General features: G+C 40.7%; 2 protein-coding genes across 2 annotated transcripts in view; one reads left to right on the forward strand and one right to left on the reverse strand.

Moving 5' to 3' along the window:
• TNFRSF19 (TNF receptor superfamily member 19) overlaps positions 1-18,272 on the reverse strand; it is a 231,980-nt gene that overhangs the window by 44,154 nt on the left and 169,554 nt on the right. The gene's annotated exons all lie outside the window — the stretch shown is intronic.
• Positions 1-18,272, forward strand: part of MIPEP (mitochondrial intermediate peptidase) — a 66,886-nt gene that overhangs the window by 6,360 nt on the left and 42,254 nt on the right. The window contains exons 4-12 of the mRNA XM_060234792.1: positions 2,055-2,141; positions 3,301-3,364; positions 3,885-4,067; positions 5,473-5,629; positions 7,707-7,755; positions 8,377-8,437; positions 9,845-9,897; positions 16,589-16,742; positions 17,847-17,924. Coding sequence (XP_060090775.1) covers positions 2,055-2,141; positions 3,301-3,364; positions 3,885-4,067; positions 5,473-5,629; positions 7,707-7,755; positions 8,377-8,437; positions 9,845-9,897; positions 16,589-16,742; positions 17,847-17,924 — 886 coding nt within the window. The remainder of the gene's footprint in view (positions 1-2,054; positions 2,142-3,300; positions 3,365-3,884; positions 4,068-5,472; positions 5,630-7,706; positions 7,756-8,376; positions 8,438-9,844; positions 9,898-16,588; positions 16,743-17,846; positions 17,925-18,272) is intronic.

Consider the following 18,272-nt stretch of genomic DNA (forward strand, 5'->3'; position numbering starts at 1 on the left):
TGACCTTCAGCGGCATCTGGACCAAGGCGGCTCGGCGGTACTGATGCTGTTAGACCTATCGGCAGCATTCGATACGGTTGACCATCGGTTGCTGACTTGCCGTCTCGCCGACGGGGGGATCAGGGGCTGGCCTTACAATGGCTTTCCTCTTTCCTCGATTGTCAGGGACAAAGGGTGGCGATTAGGGGTGAACTGTCCCGGAGGCACACGCTTGATTGCGGGGTGCCTCAGGGGGCGGTGCTTTCCCCGATGTTGTTTCAACATCTACATGTGCCCCCTTGCCCAGAGGTATGGGTTGAGTTGTCACCAGTATGCTGATGACACCCAGCTCTATCTACTCATGGACAGCCGGCCTGACTGTATCCCAGAAAATCTGGACCTGGCGTTACAAGCCGTGGCTAGATGGCTCAGGCTGAGTAGATTGAAACTAAACGCAGCGAAGATAGAGGTCCTTTGCTTGGGTTGACGTGGCCTGGGAAGGGAAATTCCTCTACCAGCCTTTGACGGTGTGCCACTGACAATGGCACACAGGGTCAAAGAGCTTGGGGGTACTGTTGGACCCTGCTCTGACAATGGAGGCCCAAATAGCAGCCACTGCTAAGTCCACATTCTTTCATCTCAGGCGGACAAGGCAGTTGGCCCCTTTCCTGGAACATGACGATCTAGCAACAGTGATCCATGTAATGGTCACCTCAAGGTTGGACTACTGTAATGCCCTCTACATGGGGCTGCCCCTGTGCCGAACATGGAAGTTGCAGCTAGTGCAGAATGCCGCCACCCGGCTGTTATTAGGGCTCCCCAGGTGAGAGCACATTCAGCCTGGGCTCCGGGGACTGCACTGGCTGCCAATAATATACCGGGTTCGGTACAAGGTCCTGGTTATCACTTTAAAGCCCTATATGGCCTAGGACTTGACTACCTTAGGGACCGTCTCTCCCCACATGTTCCCCAGAGACTGCTTAGATCTGGTTCTCAAAATCTGCTAGTAATCCCCGGGCCATCTGAAGGCCATCTGAAGGCCCGTATGAAGTCAACCAGGGATAGGGCCTTTTCGATTACAGCCCCCTGCTGGTGGAACCAGCTACCGGAAGAGGTGAGGGCCCTGCGGAACCTTGGGCAGTTTCGCAGGGCCTGTAAGACAGTCCTCTTCCGGTTGGCATATAACTGACTGGTACCTAAAAACTGCAAAGGAAGGTTGTAGAATAGCACACTGTTAGATTGCTTTCTTGTTTTAACTGCTGTAAATTATTTAATGTATTTTAATATTAATCTTATTGTTAGAATTTCATGTTATAAGCCGCTTTGAGCCCGCCTCGATGGGTAGGGTGGGATATAAATCGAATAAAAATAAAATAAAAAAATATTTGCACTGGGAAAAAACAGTAGAACTTTGTAAGAAACTTTCACCACTTTACATTTAGTAGAATATAAAATCACTTTTGTTCAAAATTCAGAACAAGGGTCTATCAGTAATGTTCATGTGGGCAGACAGCAGTTTTCATGGCTGTGTAAAGCATAATCCAAGCTAGCAGACTTTAACTACTGCACGGTGTAGTTTTCTAAAACCATTCATCTTTAAAAACTACATCAGCACCTTGTTGCATTGAACACCAGCGACACTGAACCTTTCAAACAGGACTTCCTTGCCTCCCCTCCCCCTATTCTCAGCCCATTGACCCCTCCTCCAGTTTTGCTCCCTTGGAGAGAAAAGACGTCCTTAGAAACAGTATGGGAGACGAACTTGGGGTCTGCCATAGGAGGAGAGAACTGACAGAAATTGCCTTTCCTTCTTCTGTAAATTGTAGTTTGCTGTGCCCATGAAATACCTCCTTTGGCTCCAATCCATTGGCAACATATATTTGCTGTTTGAAATGATTATTCTCACATATTTTGTGTTATGGCTATATTAGCATTTGGTAGTGTTTTAAGTAGTGATTTCGGGAAAAAATCTGCCCTTATAAGAAGTCAGAAGCATTCTCTGCTGCAGACCTGATGAAACTTTGCATAAATTTTATATTTGTAATAATTAGACCATGTAATCTTTTTATTTTTAGATTAAATACAAATGTAGATTTGTGTCAGAGTCTGAGAAAATTGTTGGCTGATAAAGAAGCCCTGGCTGCCCTTGATCCAGATACCAGGTACATATTATTAATTTTAGCATTATGACAATAATCCTCATAGTACTGTGAGAGGTTGGCCATTCTTGTCAGCATTACCTATTACAATAGAGAGAGTTTGAAAATGTTGAGAAACCAACTTTTCAAATATGTTATATTGGTGAGCTTGCATGTCATCTTTCAGTTCAGATGAATATTTTCACAGTAATTGGGTAGTCTGTTCTTTGAAATGCGATAACGTGCCATGAGAATTTATGTGTCTTGTGTCAGATTGCTTCATTAGTTATCCCTGTGATGAAGTTCTAGTATTTGTTTCATCTTCTGGAATAAAAAAAAAATAGTGAAACTCCTTCTTCTGGTTATTTTAATTGCCCTGATGATGGCTCCAACATGCTACATTTTCTTTTCATTAGCTCTGGGCAGTCATTTCTCTAAGCAAATTAGATAGCACCAACCCATAAGTCCTATATTCATCCTCCCTTTTTTGTCTGCAATCTGTACTTGGAACCAAGCTGATATTTTCCAACTGCAAAATAGTATAACTGCATTTGGAAAATATTGCTTAAGTTCTGGATGCAGTCCGTGTCAGATTTATGTCCAAAGAAACTAGAGATAGAAAAGTGATTACTTTATGGGAACTGACATTCTCATGAATCTTGAATACAAGTGAATATTGCATATTAGCTATAAAATGGTATTGTTCTATCATCTGGTATTTCAGAGCTAGTGATGTGCAGTATTTATGTGTATGTAGTAGTAGTAATCTTTAGATTAGGAGTGCAATCTATTGGCACGCTTAAGCTCCAGTGAACTGACTGTCACTTATTTTCAAGTAAATATGTGTAGGATCAAAGAGCAAAGCGAGCTGGCTGCCAAACTTAGCAGTATGAAACTGCTGCTTTTCATTATGCATATTAACAATCTAAGCATAATACTTCTGTTGGAGGAAGAGCCACAGAAGTTGGAGGATGGCCACTTAAGACTCAAGGAAGGTTTTAGACTTTGCTTAATGGTGTGGTAGGACACAGACCACTATGTTTTATGCAGTCAGTGGAAATAAGACTAGTGGTTCCAAATGCATTAGCAATTGCATAGTTTGTCTGCAAAATGTAACCTGTCTTTAAAAGGGACAAAACAGCAATATAACATTTTTTCCCCTAATGGTATTTTATTATTTTAGACGAGTGGCAGAACTTTTCATGTTTGATTTTGAGAACAGTGGTATTCACTTGGATGAAGAAAAGGTAATTGTTCCCATTAAAAGGGAGAGATCACCTATTAGTTGTGTGATAACATCTGTTGGCTGGGTGCTATGAATTTTGAATAGAAGGATGCCATAGAATGGATCAATTCTTTTTCTCCTATCACCCTGCAGTCTCCCATACCCCTCCACCAAGGGAAATCAGAAGAAATCACCCTCTCCCTTCTGATGTAAACTGTTCTGTCAGTGGAGCAAGTGCTGGAAGAGAAACAGAAAGGCGATTTCTACTGATTTCGTCTTTTTGATAGCGCTGCCGGTGCTACTGATCAGAGTTACACTTTATAGGTCCATTGACTTCAATTTAGAAGGCAGCAGCTCTGTGTAGGATGGCACTGTCAGTTTCACAAGAAGCTTTATGTATGGGAATATTAATTGCCTATACCGTGATTGCCTTTACTGACTTATTGCTCCTACTACACCCTAGCTTTCCCTCAAATGTCGAGAAGTTTAAACTGTTTAGATCCAGAAGAAATATATCTACATTGTGTGCTTTCTGTTCACAGCGCAGGAAGGCAGTAGATCTCAATGTCAAAATCCTCGATTTATGTAATGAATTTCTCATGGGATCACAACTTCCAAATAGGATTGACAAACATGTCTTACCGGAACATATCCGTCATAACTTTGCAGTTGAAGGCAACTATGTCCAAATCGGTAATCTCAATGCAGATAGTCCAGATGATCTGGTATGCATACTTTTAAGGATATTACAACACCTAATATATTATGTGTGGGCATTATAATTGTAGAATCATGTTGTCTGTTTTGAAAATACTAGACGATTATTGTGATCTGCTTTCCAGGTTATGGTGGGCAAAATAGTTTGCTGTGGCAGCATAACCAGACACCTTTATATCATACCTAATTAGTAGGTTATTAGTTAGGCTCATACTAATAGCTCTAGACCTGAACTTGGCTCTGCCTCAGTCATCTGTAAACCAGGGGAGGGAGATCTGGTTTCTAAGACTGAAACAGACATGTGTGCATGGCAGTTCTCAACCCACCATGTCCATGCATGGGTTGTGGGGCGGGGCAAGCTGCATTGGAATAAGTGACAGGCCTGAGGAAGGGTTTATGAAGAAGAAGAGGAGAAGGAAAAGATTGGATTTACACTCCATCTTTCATTCAGAGTCTCAGAGCAGTTTACAAGCTCCTTCCCTTTCTCTCTCCACAACAGATACCCTGTGAGGTAGGTGGGGCTGAACTCTCAGACATCTGCTCTTGAAAGAACAGCTCTGAAAGAACTGTGACTGACCCAAGGTCATCCAACTGGCTACATGTGGAGGAGTGGAGAATCAAATCTGATTCTCCAAGATTAGAGACCTCCAGTCTTATCCGCTACACCATACTGGCTCTCATGCCCCTTACCCTTTTACTCTTGAAATTGATGTTCTTCATCCTTGCTGCATGATATGGACGGGCCAGGGTTGAATGACATAGATGTGCTGCCATTGTGTGTAGTTTAGGCCTAAGAGCTGGAGGTAGATGATATTTTATTTTCCATTACAGCAGCTTCCCAGCCCCTTGCCTGTCTTTGAACTCATCAGTCCCTTCCAGCTTCTAGTCATCTGCCTCCTTGGGAACTGTCTGACAGCCCTTCCTAAGGCTGTAGGACCATTGCCTAGCATAGCATCTCTGCCAGGCGCAGTCCAGCTCTGTTAAAGTGTTCTGACTAGGAGTCTCCTGTGAATGAGCTGGATTTTCTGATGCAAGACTGCAGTGAATTGGTGCAGCTGTGGCAAAGACAGGTGGGATCCACACGTGCGCTTATCCCTGAGCTCTGGAGGTGGGTGGTAGAGGCACTGTGCCCATTCTCTGGTGTCCCTTTGTATGCGTGGAGACCTCGGCACCTGATCTGAGAGGCTGCATCATTCCCATCTTTTGTAAAAATTATGTTTATATTGCATATGTTGATGAAACTAATGATGATAAAATAGGGCATGAATAAATGGAATAAAGAAAGTAGTAAATATTCTTTATTTACAGCATAGTGATACTATATTGATTCTCTGTGATATAGTTATTGTGTTAATAGTCATGCCGTTTCATCGTGATGCCTATTCTTTGTTTTTTGTTTGAATTTTACATTAGGTACGTGAAGTAGCATACAAGGTTTTTCTGTTCCCAAATGCTCAGCAGTTGCACTGTTTAGAGGAACTGCTTTCTAGCAGAAATCTTCTGGCCCAGTTGGTTGGCTATGACAGCTTTGCTCAACGGGCTCTTCAGGGCACGATGGCCAAAACCCCAGGTAACATTATATGCATTTAAGGAAGATAGGGTGGGACTTTGCAGTCTGAGAAGCTGAATGTTTGCTCTGCAGATTTGAGGCACATCACTAAAAACAGACCTTTGCTCTGGTAGATTATTTTGACTGCATTGGCATGATATTTTATGCACTGTTAACAATTAAGAAAGCCAATGGGGTGTAGTGGCTAGAATGTTAACCCCCCCCCCATCAGTTCTAATCTGGCTACCGATAATGTACCGGATTCGCTTCAAGGTGCTGGTTATTACCTTTAAGCCCTATATGGCCAGGCTCCTGCATACCTTAGGGACCGCCTTTCCCTGCACATGCCCCAGCGAGTACTTTGGTCCGGGTGTCAAAACCTGTTGACAGTTCCCAGCATCAGAGAAGCAAAGCTCAAACAACAAGAGCTAGGGCCTTTTCTGTTGCTGCCCCTAGCTGGTGGAATTAGTTGCTGGTGGAGGTTAGGGCTCTGCGAGAGCTCTTTCAGTTCTGCAGGGCCTGCAAAATGGCACTCTTCCACCAGGCATTTACATGAATGGTAACATCTGCAGCAATGGGACTGGCCCATAAGAACACCACCAATGGCCTGCTTCACTGCGCTATGGCGATCCTGAGACCTCTGAGTATAGCTAACCACCAGAATTTAAATCGCTGCCTGAAATTATGATTGTAGCACATGCAATTGTTTTAAATTTTTTTTGTTTTATGTTTTTATTGTTGTTTTATTGTATCGCTCACACTAATGTGTTTGTGTCGACCCTTGGTTTGTGAGCCGCCCTGAGCCTGCCTTTGGTGTGGAGGGCGGGATATAAATTAAATAAATAATCTCCACTCTGCCTTGGGAGTGTTTTAGGTGATTTTGGGCTACCCAGGGCTTTTTTATGGCAGGAACTCCTTTGCATATTAGGCCACGCACTCCTGATGTAGCCAATCCTCCAAGAGCTTACAGGGGTCTTAGTAAGCTCCAGGAGGACTGGATACATCAGAGGTGTATGGCCTAATATGCAATGGAGTTTCTGCTCAGGGTTCCCTCTAAGCTGAGTTAATGTGAGCTAGTTCAGAGTTTTTTAGCCTCCACCTGGCATTTATTGGTTGTGAGCCACCCTGAGCCTGCTTCGGTGGGGAGGGTGGAATATAAATCTAATCAATCATCTCACACATTTTTGTCTTAATTCAGGAAGGATGGCCCCAGAGCAAACTGGTTTATGCAGTAGCTCACAAAAGAGGGCATGGTTCCTGCTACAAAAAAAAGCCCTGGGGCCACTCACTCTCTCTGTTTAACCTTCCTCACAGGATAAAATGGAGGAGAGGAGAATGATGTTATAAGCAGCTTTGAGTCTCTGTTGGGGAGACAAGCAGAGTATAAATGTCTAAATATTTAGAGTAAATTACATCCAGATACTAATTATGTACATGGAAACAGGATTCAGTGAAATCATTATGCTGAAGTAATGATCATTCATACCTCTGTTAATTGTTAATGATTGCTCATGACTAGTTATTAAAAATTGATCTTCTCAATTTACTACCATTTTTTTTAAAGTTCCAGGAAACCAGCTAGTTTAATAAGCTTATTTCTGCATTGCAGTCTAACTACTATGGGTCAGTTCCAAGAGAAAAAAAATCCTTGTTTTATAAAATTCAATCTCTGATCAGTTCTGGTTTATATGAGGCCTAAAAGAGGATATGAGATGGCTGGATAGAGTTACTGATGTAACAAACACGAATTTGAGCAGACTTCGGAGGATGGTGAAAGACAGGAGGACCTGGCGTGACTTTGTCCATGGGGTCAGAAAGAGTCGGACTAGACTGTGTGACTGAACAACAACAAAAAGAGCCTCTCATCTCTTGTCAATACAGTCAGAATTATGGATTAGTATTTCCATTTTGCTTGGAAAATAATTATCAGAAGAGATAATTATTACATTCAGGCTTATTAAGTTATAATTTAACTTCTGAGTTATGCTTCATTATTTAGTAGATGAGCATATGTTTGTTACTGTTTTTTATTTTTTTCTTAAATGTTCTGTTAATCTTGTGAGCCTATACTTTTCTTTTTTCATTCTGTTTTTTTTAGAGAACGTAATGCAATTTCTTGTAAAGCTTTCAGATAAATTATTCAAACGGTGAGTCTATTTTCAATTTATTAAAGAAGGAAAACCTTCCTTTGAGACAAGTTTTAAATAATATGATTTAAAAAAATACCTTTAGTCATCATGCTGAATTTTATGTCTTTGAGAGACAGTGGCTTGGATTTCAAGAAGAATTTCCACAGACAGGATACTTTCACACACACTGATTTAACCTCCTCCTCGCATATACTGATGTGCAGACTGCTAACTCACCACCAAGAGTTCCTGGGGGTTCCTTTTTGCCCAAGTGTATAATTTGGGGGGAGTCCTTGAAACTACAGTAGGATGGGGGAAGTCAAGAATAGCACATAGAAATCCTTTTCATCTATGGATTCTCTGGTAGCTCTAAACCCATGGGAAGATAGTATACATTTCTATAGCACAAGAAAAATTTTTACAAGTTGTCTTAATTATTTTCCCATGACAGAAAGAAGGAATGGTTCCAAATTTCCCCATGTAACTTTCTCCCTAAAAGTGAAAGAGTGTTAACAACAATACACTTATTAGGGTTCTTTTGCACAAGTTTATGCTTGTGTAATAGATTCTTAGAAGTATATTGCGTATTTATCAAACAGCTCTTTGATGCAGCTTAATGTCGAAATTACTGTTTCGTAGAACTCTAGATGATTTCAGAATGATGAATGACATGAAAATGAAACTAAATCCTATGAAATCAGTAAGTTTATATTGTGCCTTTATTTTTCTCATCTTGAATTCTAATGTGAGAAAATAGATTAAATAATGGAAACTTAACTATTGATGTAATTTGACCTTTTCTCCCTTTTTTGGCTTCATGTTGCAGCAGCATTGGGTTTCAAAGCTCTTTTCTCTAAGGGAACATAAGTGCTGAAAGGAAAGATATTGGTTTAACACAGTGATTTATGAAACAGCCCAAACCTAAGATGGAAAATGTAATGTGCTCTCTTGAGCATGTTAAACATTAGCTTCAATTAGTTTATGCAGGCTTGAAAAGGCAGAGTTCAGATTCGAAAAAAAATAATGTGTCTGGCCTGAAGGTTGGCAGGTTGCAGTGTCTTTGTTCATAAACTTTGGTTTTTCATATCACAGCATTGCTGCAAGGCTGTTTACATAGTTTTGCCTCATGAAGCATGATTTGGAACTTCAAACACAGTTAGATAAAATGTTGTTTCAATAAGTAGTGCAAGTGATGGTCTTAGCATTGTTAAGTGTTAGACCGTATAATTTTGTTTTTATTTAAACCTGTAAGCTCAGATCAAGTAATTATAGCTTGACACTGTCAGCATCATGTTGGGCCACAGCATCTGTATCCACCTGCGTAGTTTTCTCAGGGTCCCCACAGTCAGTTGATAAAGCTGAAGTCCTGATCTGGAGCCATACAGAGCCTGGGATAGGCAGTGGCAGTGCTCACTTTTTAGATTAGAGAGAGTCAGATTAGCAATTCTCACACACCTGAAGAGCCACGTAGCTATTTTATTCCCTTCTCCCCACCCCAATCTTACATAAAGAATAATATATAGCTATGATATATCTCTTTTATTTACAAGAGTCTCTGAGCATGTAGGGTTGTCTCTCCCCACTGTTGTTGAATCTTAGCCAGTCCTTATCTGGAGTGGTTGGGAAAGGCTAAACAAAACTTAGTTTAATCTTAGCTCTGTAGTAGTGATACAGTTATCCCAATTTTGAAAGGAATAGCTCATTTCCTGGAACAGTGCCATAGGGAATGTTGCTCAGAGAAGCCAAAGTTTGCATGTCAAAGGAGATTGTTCAAATCTGTCCTCTTCAAGAGACTTTAACCACAGACTGTATTGCTAACAGTTTGTTGGGTGTGTGTGTATATGTGTGTTGTGGATTTATTTGTTGGGCTTTACAATAAACTTTAGCTTGGGCCATATAGTATTGTACACACACATGCACGCACACACACAGAGGAAGCTTCCAGTTGTCAAGGGTATTCCTTTATCTAACATGTTAGTAGCTTTCTAACCTTAGAAATCAAGCTATTATCAAAGTTGTGTAGCTATGCATTCTGCAGACCTTGGTGAAAGACATGGTTTTGATTTTATTTTTTTTTGCTTGATTTCAGTAATTCTTGTATTTTCAGGAACTGATGCCTTGGGATCATCCGTACTATAGTGGTGTCCTGCGTGCTGAGAGGTAGGTCTGCTGTTCCTTTCCATCCAGTTCATGGAAATATCTTTGTTGGAAATCATGGAACCTCTGAGTAACTTCTAAAAAAAGGAAATATTAAGATAAAATGCTTTGGCTCCCTAAGCAAAACATATATTCATTGTTCTGCTACCTGTGAAAAGGTGCCTGCTGCAGAGGGGGGTTTTGAAACTAAAAAATGCTGGATGGTGCTCCTTGCTGCTCCCCCAGGTTGCTTTCCTGACTTTTCCCAGCATCCTCAGGAGGGGGAGGAGCACTCCTTCCTTCAGTTCCTCATTGCCATCATTGGAGAGAGTTAATCGTATTCGTTATATTCCTCAGAGCTCACAGCAGGGCTGGAGGGAGGGTTGTGTGACTGCATAGGTGATCATTCGATGAACAAGAGTTACAGGTGCAACTGGGTGTGGATGTATGACAGTGTTCTGTTGGATCCAAACAAGGTGACAGATCTGGGCAGCCAGAGGAATACCTGACAATAGGCTGTTGATGGCTTGGAAGCCACCCTGAGCCTGCTTCGGCGGGGAGGGCAGGATATAAATCCAATAAAATAAATAAATCAGTGAGCTCACCTTCCAGCATTAAATATGCTGACACAGGAGAGTGGTCTGACAGAAAAGGTGTTCTCTGAATTGACACCACTTTGAGGACTCACTCTGGAATCAAGTCATGACTTTGGGAAGGTGTTGAAGCCAAGGGCACCTTGGATGATTTTTTAGAATAGTTATGCTTATGCCAAGCCTTTTGAGATGGCAAATTTGAGGTTGTGTATCCAGATGATACTGGAGGGGGAGGCTGGCCTAAATGGGCAAGAACCACTACAGGAACCATAGAATCAATGATTCTTGGATCCTTCTCCATGGAGTGTAAAGCAGCAATGTTCCAACAATTTTATGGAGCTGCAAGGGAGGAGGAGGTTGGATTTTATACCCCATCCTTCACTCGGAGTCTCAGAATGGCTTAGTCTCCTTCCTCTCCCCACAACACACACCCTGTGAGGTAGGAGGGGCTGAGAGCTCATTGAAGAACTGCTCTTGAGAGAACTGTGACTGGCCCAAGGTCACCCAGCAGGCTGCATGTGAAGGCGTGTGAAATCAAATCCAGTTCTCCAGATTAGAGTCCACTGCTCTAAATCACTGTATCAAACTGGCTCTTCCCTAAAGCCACCTTTAGGCTTGATAATGCCTTGCTCTTGGTTTAAATTGACTACATAGAGGATACTTGGAAACATTGTGTTCCTTACCCAAGGACAGTAGATACAGTGTGAGGAATTTTTTGCCCCACAGGACGTACACTTCCTGAAAAGGGCACTCTGGACCACATTTTCTAAATCCTAGCCCTGAAATACACATGGCTTTCCTTCAAGTATCAACAAATCTGCTATGCAGTATTTTTGACTTGCCAGATCTATGCTCCTTGGAAAGAGCATCCTGGACCATATTTGTGAGGCCTAGCTAAGTAATAAAAATCTCCCTTCCCCCACCCCCAAATATAGGCCAGTTTAATCTGAGTGTTTTAGCCTCACAGATCATACAGTTCAGGCAGAAATTTGAAGACATTGGGTGTCAGTCTGACAGCTCAAGAGCATCCATTTGTATTATTGCACCTCATAAATATTTTCTTTCTATTTACCTTGGAAAATAATAACCAAAGAGCCTTTACCCTTGCCAGATTTACTGCTCTATTATTCACAGTTATTGAGGACAGATATTGCAAAATTCCCTTGATTGAGAGACTTTGCCATTGTAATTGTGGAGAGGTAGAGATGATGGTGTCCTTTTTATAATGAGATTCATACTTTACATATTCTTCCATTACCTAAATTGGAAGATAAATATACTTTATAAAGTAAAAATAAATTACTTTATTTAAAACATTTATCTCCTGCCCTGTCTTCTGGGACTCAAAGCATGATGGTCTTCCAGACTCAATTCAGCCAGTTTTCAAAGGGGAGGGGTGTCACAGGAAGCTGCAGGTGGCAAGGAGGAAACTGGCAAATCCCTCAGCATGGGCAGAAGTTCCATCCGCTTGTATAGTAGGATCTCTGATTCCAAGCCTAAGAAAAGCGAGACCATTTCTGAAGTTTAAACAGCAGGAGGAGCTCTTAGATTAACTTGCTGACAGTTATGGCAATGTTTTATACGGCTTCGTCACATTTCCTATTGGAAGAAATGACCCTCCTCTTAGATCTCCCACCAGACAGTAGCAATATAGTTTGTGTTTTATGCTTAGAAATATATCATTATAAAGAGAACTGCTCTGGTTGTGAAATGCATTTATCAGCACAAATGCAGGCAGCTTGGACATTTCAGTGTGTATTTAATTGAGGTTGGTTACAGAAGTTTGGAATGTATTTGCTTAAAGTTCTTGTTGTTAAAATTGACTAAGTATTTAGGGGAAAGAGTTTTGGCAATCCATAGATGATAGAATAGTAAATGTCAGAACCTGCTGCAACCACAGACAAGTAAGAAACTGTCTAATTCATGTATATATAATAACAGTCTTGTCTAAATTTTAGAGTAGGGAAGAATACATTTATATTAACTACATGGTGATGTTATTTCTCAGCCAGTAGTGCTAATTCTAAACCTGCTTAGTAATTTAAGGCTGCATTCTCATGAACAAATACTTGGAAGAAGCCCTGTTGAACTCACTGGGGCTTACTTCTGAAACATACCCATAAAACTGCACACTATCTTTCTATTTTTTCTCAAATAAGGATGCAGTCCTGTGTTCAGGAGTTAGTTCCATTGAGTTCAATGGAATCACTTACAAGGAAGAACACAAACATAAACTGCAAATAAGAGTTTTTAAAAAAATCTGGTTGAGTGGATGATGCTTACCTTGGGCAATCAGGTTTTGGCTGCCAGAGAACTGTTTGAACTTTTAAAATACTGAAGAAACTCAAATACTTGAAATTTATTTTCCTATGGATTTCACTTCACCGCCCCACCCCCACCAACCCCAACCATTGAAACTGTTACTGACAAAGGAAAGAATGTGAATTTATCATAATTTTGAGCAGGGATAATTCTAGCAATAAGCTTTAAATCCTTCTGTCTTTCTTTGATTAACTGCCATGAAAATCTATGTTCTGTAATTTTAGTAATCGTTCTATATATGTGTGTATTACTTTGGATTGTAAACAAAGAAAAAAATCTGCGTTGTTGAAAGAGCTGATATAGTTGAGTGAATAGAGGGATGTGAGTACAAATGGGAGACTTGAATTCAAATTCAGAGTCAGCCTTGAATGGCTGTACCATCCTAAGCAGAGTTGTTCCCTTCTATATCCATAAGGGTCAATAGGCTTAGAAGGTTGTAACTGTTTAGCACTACACTACAAATCGTTTTGGTTTTGTTAATATCATTTTTAGTCAAATGTAAAGGTCACTGTAAAGTTGTTGTGTATGTTTAACAAATTGTTGAAATAAAAAAATGATTAATCATGTTTAGGACTCAGGTGTTGACTTCAGGGTAGCTTATTGAAAAGGATTTCCCTTGACTTGAAATCATCTATGTTTTAAATGAATCAGTTGTTGGGCTTACTGTATTCCAGTGTTTTGGTTGTTTAAAACAAATTAAAATGCTAAAAAACCCTTCAAACTTTGTTTCATTAGGGCTAGCAAAATTATGTTTTAGTATTTTATTGACAGCTCAATTCTGTCTCCTTTCTGTTATGTCTTGTGGCTAAAATTAAGTATAATGCAGAAAGAAATCTGGATAATTTATAATGGTTACAGATCCAAATACTAGCTGCTTAATGTCGCTAGGTAAATGTAATTATCCCTTTAAAAGTTAGTACTGCATTGCTAAGCAGAATTGTACTTTTCTAAGTCCATTCATTGAATTAATTTAAGTCAGAAGGTCAAATACAGGGCATTTTTTGAGCAGGAACGCAGAGGAACACAGTTCCAGCTGGCTTAGCATTGGGGTGTGGCCTAATATGCAAATGAGTTCCTGCTGGGCTTTTTCTTTTTAAAAAAGCCCTGGTCATAGGTTTGTTTAGAACATTGTTTAGGATTGCTCTGTTGGCCTTTGTTGAATAATGGAGTATGAAGAAGATGATATTGGATTTATATCCTGCCCTCCACTCCAAAGAGTCTCAGAGCGGCTCACAATCTCCTTTACCTTCCTCCCCTACAACAGACACCCTGTGAGGTGGGTGGGACTGGAGAGGGCTATAACAGCAGCTGCTCTTTCAAGGACAACCTCTGCCAGAGCTGTCTGTCTGTCTGTCCTTCCGTCCTTCCGCTCCCCTCTCTCTGCCCTCTCCCCTCCCTCTCTCTGCCCTCTCCCCTCCCTCTCTCTGCCCTCTCTCCTCTATCTATCTAAGATTTATATCCCGCCCTTCCCACTAGGTGGCTCAGGGCGGCTTACAACATATAAAACTAATATAAAATCTAAGATTAAGCATTAAAATTAACATTACATAATTTACAGTTAAAAATCTAAACATTTGTTATATACATACACATTAAAATCAGACGGCGGTCCTACAGCTACACACATTGGTTACAAGTTCAGTATTTGATGTTCAGTATTCGAAGTTCAGTACTCAGTACTCAGTGCTCAGTGCCGATTAGTTGTGGGCCAGCCGGAAGAGGGATGTCTTACAGGCCCTGCGGAATTGGGTAAGGTCCCGCAGGGCCCTTACCTCTTCCGGCAGCTGGTTCCACCAAGATGGAGCCATTACGGAGAAGGCCCAGCCTCTTGTAACTTTCAAGCGGGCTTCCTTTGGCCCTGGGGACAACCAGGAGGTTTTGGGTTCCTGATCTTAGTGCTCGCTGGGGAACGTGCTGATCTTAGTACTCGCATGGTCTTGGGTCAGCTATGGCTGACCCAAGACCATGTCAGCAGGTGCAAGTGGAAGAGTGGGGAATCAAACCCGGTTCTCCCAGATAAAGAGTCCGCACACTTAACCACTACACCGAACTGGCTCTCCAGTCATGATACACAACACAGCCTTAACTTCTTTCCAAACATACAGTATAAAACAAATTTAGAGAACTACATTTTATTTAGACTTGTTATTTAGACTCAGGGAAGCCACGGGAGCTTAAAAATACTGATTTATATGTAGTAGTCAAACCTCCCTTCATCAGACAAACACTTGAGTGCACATCCACTGACAATCTCATTGGTCTCTAAATTGTTACTCGATTTGAATCTAGCTGGCTACCCTCTCATACTACATCTATCACTCCTTACAGCATCTCAGTCTTTTCTGTTTAAATTGTGCTTTTCATGAATGCTAATGACCTGGATGGGCCAAGCTAGCCTGTTCTCATTGGATCTTGGAAGCTAAGCAGAGTTGGCCCTGGTTAGTCTTTGGATGGCAGAACACCAAAGGGGTCCAGGGTCTCTACACAGATGCAGGCACCTGATGAAGTGTCATCTAGTGTCACTGAGAAAGTGGCTAAGTTTCTTTATTCTGTTTTAAAGGCATGTCATAGGATCTCATAGAAATAGTTAGTTTATGCTTTTCCTGATATATATGTATGCAATTGTTCCATTTTATCTTTTTGTTTTAAACCAATTTGCTCTGATATATACATCTATATATTTTATGCCAATAAAGGCTAACTTAACTTGAGATGCAGGCACCTCTGACATCTTGCCTTGAAAACCCTACAGGGTCACTATAAGTCGGCTGCAACTTGGAGGCACTTTCCACCACCACCTCCAATGAGCAAATCATGTTGTGCTTTGCTTATAAAATATTGGTGAGCCAATGGTTGGAGATGGTTGGATTTTCCCCTGCAGCTCTTTCTTTTAATATAAAACAGGATTTCAGATCAAGTAAACTGGTATTTGCTTTGATATATCGACTTTATTAGTGTACCTGTTTTGCTTTCCCATAATAAAACCTAATGTATTCATCTTTTGATGTAACATACTATGGAAAAAAAATCTTTCGATGGTAATGTTAACCATGATGCCATTTGCAGAATTTTCTTTCTAAAATGTAGTCTCTTGTAATGAGCCTGTGGTGTGAAATATGCAAATGCAGCATAGGGGTAGGCAAGGTTTTCTTGGTTGTGGGGGGAGGCTGTGCCAAAAAATCTGCAAGGTCTGGATGGAAAGATGTGCTAGAAAATGAAGTGGGAGGAGGTTATTAGTGTTGTAAATGGTCAGCTGCTCCTCAGTAGTGCTGCCAGCACTCCAGGGGCTTGTCTCAGTTGCTTCATGCTGCTGTTTAGCACATGTGCCCAGGGTTGCCTGCCTTTGATGTAGGCAGCTTAGAGTGCAACTCCAGCATGGCATATGAATATATCTATCGGGGTTTTTTCCTGGGGAAATGTGGCAGAATGGAGTTCCGGAACCTCTTTGTGGAAACATAATTCTCAAAAAATGTTCAGAAGTTAATGAGGGGCACTCATGTTCCCTCTTGAGAGTTCGGGAACCTCTTTTCCCAGAAAACAAGCCCTGGCTATCATCAGTTAAACTACAAAGTGTGTGGGGCCCCTCTATAACAAGCAGGAGCTGTATTGTGGTTGTTCAGTGAAACATAGCAACTGAAGACTGTGTAGGCAGCCCTGGGGAGAACATAGAAGTGGTCAAGAGCAGAGAGGCTCCAGGATCAAAGTGTCCTAATCCTAATGCAGATTGTGATACATCACTGATTAATATATAAAATGCTAGAAATCTAGGCTGTGTCTGACGCACTTTTCTCTTATTTTAGATATAATATTGAACCCAGCCTGTATTGCCCTTTTTTCTCTCTTGGAGCATGCATGGAAGGTCTCAACATCTTGTTCAGTAAACTCTTAGGAATCACCCTGTATGCTGAGCAGCCTGAGAAAGGAGAAGTGTGGTGTGAGGATGTCCGCAAATTGGTAAGAGGTCTAACTTCTGAATGTCCAGATGCCCTTAGGCAAAAGCAATAAAGATAAAATAGCTGTGTTATTCTCAATGCACATCCTTTAAATCACACAGCCCTTCACATGCTATGTTTAGTTTACACTCACATTAGTGCTCTAAGTATAAGTGCATCTAAGTACAAGTACTTCCAGGTTTACCATCTAAACTTGAAGGTGAAATGGTTTAGATAGGAAAGCAAGTAAAAAGGAGAGGAGATCAGATGGAAAAAGTCTGGGTGAAAATATGCATCTTAAAGTTCTTGAATGAAGTAACAGTGGAAGAAAGTAAGATGTTCTGGGGAAGAATATTATTCTTGTGGTAAATGACTAGAAGGGTGAAGTGGAGACTAGAAGGGAGAAGTTGACTCTTGCAGTTTGAGGAGTATGGACAGTCATGCTTCCATGTATCTAATCAATTTGACTTGAATCCTGCTTATCTTCCCTCTTTTTAACCTGCAAACAGGAGACCATAGCATTATAATCAGCCATGGGTCTCTGGTTAAAAACGGATTTAAAACTAGGTGGACCATATCCAACAGTCGTTCATTTGAAGCATGATGCTGCTTCTCCTTTTTTATTTCCTGTTCTTCTACTTTCCACTGAGTCTCCTTTCTCCTTTTCTCATTCAAAGTCTGAGTGCCAGTGCAAGTTGTCACTCATAAAAACTCCTTGTAAGGTGGATTTAACTATTTTTGGCTAATCTTTCATAACTGCTTCCTACTAGCACTACGCCCACTAAACTGTGACAATCAGTTTAAAGCAGATTTAACATGTCAAACATTGCTCAAGAGGTGTTTGTTATTTATGAATTACTTCATGAGTCATTGATTTGGATAAGCTGCAGAAATGAAAATTTCAATTATCTTGTGAATGAGTAAAATCATTTATTTAAATAGTCCATCAATAGAGAGACACTGTTAAAAATTCCTGAGATTAGGAGAAATGTAGATTCAGTATTTGTTAAGGATTCATACACAAATGCAACATTTGGATTTGTTTTTATACAGGCAGCACTATCACATAGTAGTAGGTTATTGGATCTTTGCTTTGATTTTTAATATATATTTTTAATTTTTTTAGGCAGTTGTCCATGAACAAGAAGGGTTATTGGGGTATATCTACTGTGATTTCTTCCAAAGACCAGACAAGCCTCATCAGGTAACAACTCTATTAAACTGTTCCATTCTGCATAGTGGAAAACAGTCCCAAAGACATTTGTGGGGCTCTTTTATTTATGTGTTTGTTAAAGTATTTACATCTTGCTTTCCTTGTGGGTCAAGGCAATTTACAAATCATCAATTAAAACATTATGTTATTAAAACACATACACTTCTGTGATGATTCTGCATTCTCTGTTACCAAGCAGAAATTTAGATTCCGCAGTGATGCAAGCTATTGAGTAACAGAATATTAGAAGAAGTAAAAGATGATGATATTAGAATTATATTCCACCCTATACTCTGAATCTCAGAGTGGTCACAATCTCCTTTACCCTCTCACCCCAAC

The sequence above is a fragment of the Heteronotia binoei genome, chromosome 3 (assembly GCF_032191835.1).
Source record: "Heteronotia binoei isolate CCM8104 ecotype False Entrance Well chromosome 3, APGP_CSIRO_Hbin_v1, whole genome shotgun sequence".
In the NCBI taxonomy this organism is placed as follows: Eukaryota; Metazoa; Chordata; class Lepidosauria; order Squamata; family Gekkonidae; genus Heteronotia; species Heteronotia binoei.